General features: G+C 43.6%; 1 protein-coding gene across 3 annotated transcripts; it reads left to right on the forward strand.

The window, feature by feature from the left end:
• The first annotated feature begins 531 nt into the window (after positions 1-531).
• On the forward strand, positions 532-4,470 carry LOC123132599 (probable calcium-binding protein CML21). 3 transcript variants are annotated; one of them, XM_044552431.1, is made up of 5 exons: positions 532-745; positions 1,950-2,189; positions 2,475-2,674; positions 3,341-3,515; positions 4,091-4,470. In XM_044552431.1, exons 2-5 carry the CDS (start codon positions 1,994-1,996, stop codon positions 4,198-4,200), a joined length of 681 nt encoding a protein of 226 aa, XP_044408366.1. In that variant the 5' UTR covers positions 532-745; positions 1,950-1,993; the 3' UTR covers positions 4,201-4,470. The 3 variants fall into 3 exon arrangements, with proteins under 3 accessions (XP_044408366.1, XP_044408368.1, XP_044408367.1); XM_044552433.1 differs by having other exon boundaries at positions 548-745; positions 1,957-2,189; XM_044552432.1 differs by having other exon boundaries at positions 549-750.
• The last annotated feature ends 277 nt before the right edge of the window (positions 4,471-4,747 follow it).

Raw genomic sequence — 4,747 nt, forward strand, 5'->3', positions numbered from 1 at the left:
GCCCCAGCCGTCGTCGTCGCCAGGGCGCCAGCGCCGGCCTCCAGTCCAGCCGGGCCCTGCGCCTCAGAGGCCCCAGAACTAGAAGAGAGGCCGAGGCCGGACACGACGGGCCGCTCTCCGGCGCGACGGAAGGAGGAGGTCACGGAACGCGGGCTGCTCGACATGGCGGACTGGGCGCACGAGGGTGGGAGAGAGGCAGCCGGCGGAGGAGAGAGGCCTGGGGTGGCCGCCGTTGCCGGAGTGGCAAGCGACGGGAAGGTGGACGCCGTCGCCGGAGTGGCGAGGAGGGGGGCAGCGCTAGCCTCTTGTTCCACCCTAGTTCACAGCTCGAGCTTGAAACGGAGCGAAAAAATAGTTTCTTTCGTGCCCGGTTTGAGCGGATACTACTCCACGTGCTAAAAACCCCGTCAGCAGTCGGCACTCGGCACGGCGCCCACGCCCACGTGTCAGCAGCAGCACGAGTCGTGGGCCCCGCGGCCCAAACGGCCCGCCTAACCGCACCCACACCATCCTCGTTCGCTCCGCGTACCCAGCTCGCTCTCTCGCCCCCAACCCTCCCCCACCCCACGCCTCCCTCCTCCCTCCGTTCCATCCTCGCCCGAGCTCTCTCCCCCTCTCCCCGCATCGGCTCGCAATCCCCGCGCGCGCAATCGAGCTCCTCGTCCCCCGACCGACCGACCGATCCCCGCCGCCCGAGCGCTTCCTCGCCGTGGTATTCCGATCGATGCATTGAGCTCCCGCCCAGGCAAGGCCCGTTTCTCGGCTCCTTCATCTCTGCCCATTCCCGTCTGGTCTCCATGATTTCTCGATCCTCGTCTGTTTTGCATGATGACATAGCGATTTGGAATCCGGTGCAATGGCAACGTTCTGGTTCGCGGCGGGGGGTACGGTGTGGATGTGTGGGTTACTAAAAAAAATTGGATGAATTTGGTGGCTCGTCGTGGGGTCTTTGTTAAATTACTTCTTTGATAATGATTTGCTGGTCCTGCCATTGACTTTTTTGCCTTTCCATTAATTCTAATTTTATGTTTCGGCAATATATATTAATCGGTTTAAGGTACTATGATTATTCGTTGTTGATACGCTGTTTCCTTCAATACCAGCCTTTTCAATTAGTATTATTATTATTGTTTATGAAAATGTGATGTTGTTATGGCCTATATTTTTTCCCTTTCTTTTGTATAATGTGTTGGTTGAGTGAGTCCTTTAACTCATGATGATGTGTGTATTGATATCGACAAGCGAAAATTGTGGCCATGTTTGATGAAAATGCGTGGCCACAAGGCAATCAATCTAATATGTTATCATAACTCTAAATACTGGAATGCTGAGAATTAGACAGGGAGATCCTATTTTATGAGAGGCCGATGTGATGAATGCTTTCTTGGCCCTCATTGGCCACATGCTGCTAGTAATAGCAAGTTGGCAACACTGTTGCTTTTCAGCCTTGTGCCGCCTTTAGCTTCGGCCAGGGAGATCAAGTAACACCTCAAGCACCATTGTTGTGTGTTTTCATTGTTGCTGCCGTTGCTCTTCATCAAAGTTTCCTTTTCAACTACGTTATCCCCTATGTCCATTCGTTCTTCCAGAGGCACCTGAAACTGAATTCAGTGGCACACCTTTGACCATGAACGTTAAATTATGACTGTGTAATCAATGTATTTCATTCCCGGCAGTAACTAGGAGAGTTTATTTAGTTCCTAGTGTCACTTCAAGAAGAGCTATGCTCAATTTGGAGTTAGGCAGTCAACTAACGTGTGTACACATATCTTACTCTTCTTTGTTTTTTTCAAGAGTGGATCTCAATTTGTGTTTTGTCTAGTGTTGGCGTCTATTGGTGGCTTGACGGGCTTACACGCTAGTGACCCTTAAATGTGTGAAAATATCCTCAGAAGAAGGATAGTTAGTTATGCCCAAGCTCTCATCCCTGATATTACGTACATTTCCAGGTAACAGGTTTCTACCACTCTACAAAATAGAGCAATTCGCTGAAATGGGGGGTGTGATTGGAAAGGGAGACACCCCAAGGTACAGTTCAGCAGCTACAAAGTTAGAGCAGAAGATGGTTGATGCCATGCAGCAGAGGGCACAACAAGGGACTTCTCTGAAGTCATTCAACAGTGTCATCATGAAGTTCCCTAAAATTGACGAGAATTTGAGAAACTGCAGGATTATCTTTCAGCAATTTGGTGAGCATTATCCCCCTGTATGTAAGTTGTCGACTAATGTTGGTAGTGTTAACCTTGTATTCTACCATGCCATCGAAATTTCAAAACTCAAGTCTGAGAACTAGTTTGAGATACGTTAATTCTGAAGTTTCTGAACTTAACCTACTTGGGATAATTTTTATTTCGTGTATTGTATAGTAATTTACTAGTAATTTCATATGTAAATCGTACTATCCTTTATTGTTCTCTCTTTTCCTAATATCTTTCTTTTTCATGCTCTAACAAATAATGTTCTGTATTTTGCAGATGAAGATTCAAATGGTGAAATAGATCAATTAGAACTGAAACATTGTTTCCAAAAGCTGGATGTCTCATTCACAGATGAGGAGATAAAAGATCTATTTGAAGCGTGCGACATATATGAACACATGGGCATGAAGTTCAATGAGTTCATTGTCTTCCTGTGCCTTGTTTATCTTCTCAATGATCCAGCTGTGTCAGAAGCAGTATCCTTCATACTTCCAAATATAAAATACACCTACTTCCAGATTCCTGCTATCACTTGGTGCTTTACTGCTGCTGCTACACCATGTGAGAACTATAATTAGTAAGAAATACATGACCCAGTTCATAAAAGCAACGTTGATTTTCTCCATTTTTATGAACAAAATATCAGTATTCTTATTTATGTTTGGCAGACTACATAATACGAATTAATTTATCAAAGCTAGTGATAGATAGGTTCTCTTGCGATATACTCCCTCCGTTTGGAATTATTTGTCGGAGAAATGGATGTATCTAGACGTATTTTAGTTCTAGATACATCCATTTCCGAGACAAGTAATTCCGAACGGAGGGAGTATATGCTTATCATGCAATACATTAATTAATCAACATAGGGAGTAGGAATCGCATGCAAAGTGCCTTCGATCAGGTTATTCAGTAAAGATATAAATTATGTGAAGTTCCATAAAATACTTCAAGAGAAGTACTTCAAAATTGTCCAAGGTATTCAATTTTTTTTCATGAAAGTTTTGGTCATTGCAAGAAAAGACATCATATAAGGGCAACTAGGTAGATATGTCAGACTTCTGCACTGGAATCCTGGTTTACATGTTTCTTTGTTCTGTTTTGATAAGGAGACGTGTTATGTCCTTGATGTGTTGCTTTAGAGAAAAAGAATGGGATTAGGTAACCTTGAGCCGACTTTTGAGACGTTGGTTGATGCATTTGTGTTCTTGGATAAGAACAAAGATGGATATGTCAGTAAGAATGAGGTGATAGAAGCTATAAATGAGACCAGTGCAGGAGAACGCTCTTCTGGACGCATAGGCGTGAAAAGATTTGGTGAGTGATCTAACCTGCAGCGGCATATTGAATCCTCTATAAAATCTGAAGTATTACACAAACTCTCATACTTTTCTGTTGGTTAATCTTTGGTTTCTCAACTAACTTTAGATTGCAAATGCTAATTGGCTTTAGATATGTTATACTGCTGCACCATTACTTTTCTAGGCATCTCGGCAGTTCAGAAGGACACTTTTAGAAAGTGAATCTGGTGGCAAAAACAACTATGACTATGTTTTCACTTCCTTTCTAGTTTTTCCTTCTGGAATTACCACCTCTCTCTACCTGCTTTGCAATGGCCTTGTGACATAGGCAACCCTTTTTGGGTTAAAAATAATCGATACAAGTCTCAAGCTGCTGGCAATTTTAATTTCCTTTGGAACATTGGTGCCAAGCCTCAGCAGTAGGGATGCCTCCAAGTTTATTTATATTCCTTCATGCTTTGGCTTTTGAAGAAATTTTGTTTAAGTTCGGCAACTGCATAGGAGGTTTGGTGCTTAGTGCTTATTACAGCCCACATTATGAGAGTTTCCTCATTTATGTTGACCCTGATGTTTACTCTTTGGTGGTTCCAGAGGAAATGGATTGGGACAAGAACGGAACGGTGACCTTCAAGGAGTTTCTTTTTGCCTTTACTCGCTGGGTGGGGATCGACGATAATGAAGATGACGATGATGATGAATAAGCACAGCTGAAGGTCTAGCCATTCTGAATAGGCCATGTCAGCCCTCGGTAGCCTCCAGCAGCTTTCCTACTTATGATAATGAAAGAGTAGTTTAAAATGTTCATTGGTGCCTTGCCAAATGTCTGTTTATGTTTTGTTAATAGAATGAACCAAAGTTGTTGAGAATTTGGCGATAAAACTTTGTGCTTTGGTGTTGTCTGATTATAGATAACCATGCCATTGAAAACTTTGTGCGCTCAGGTATTGGAAGCAAAATTGTGAAGTTTGGAAGAGAGGTGGTCTTCTTCCCATTGAAATTAAACAATTTTTTAGTGTGAATTCAAACTTTTTTTCTCCTTAAAAAAAGAAAGAAACTAAACATTTTTTCCTTAGATAGTAGACGAGCTTTATTTCTCTGGTGGCCTCCCTCTGCATGGATAGATGCACATCTTTTTTTAACACAGCACTGACGCGAGCGCTCATATATACGCGTATACAGTCACCTCCTATGAATGCACACACGCATACCCTACCCTTATGAGCACCTCCGAGAGACTGAGTTGACATA

Source organism: Triticum aestivum, chromosome 6A (assembly GCF_018294505.1).
Source record: "Triticum aestivum cultivar Chinese Spring chromosome 6A, IWGSC CS RefSeq v2.1, whole genome shotgun sequence".
NCBI classification, from domain to species: Eukaryota; Viridiplantae; Streptophyta; class Magnoliopsida; order Poales; family Poaceae; genus Triticum; species Triticum aestivum.

Bases quoted from the DNA above. Each gene is read 5' to 3' on its own strand.
- LOC123132599 (XM_044552431.1), top strand. From the start codon at position 1,994: ATGGGGGGTGTGATTGGAAAGGGAGACACCCCAAGGTACAGTTCAGCA. The intron at 2,190-2,474 runs GTGAGCATTATC...TGTATTTTGCAG, and splicing joins GATTATCTTTCAGCAATTTG to ATGAAGATTCAAATGGTGAA. The intron at 3,516-4,090 runs GTGAGTGATCTA...TGGTGGTTCCAG, and splicing joins CATAGGCGTGAAAAGATTTG to AGGAAATGGATTGGGACAAG.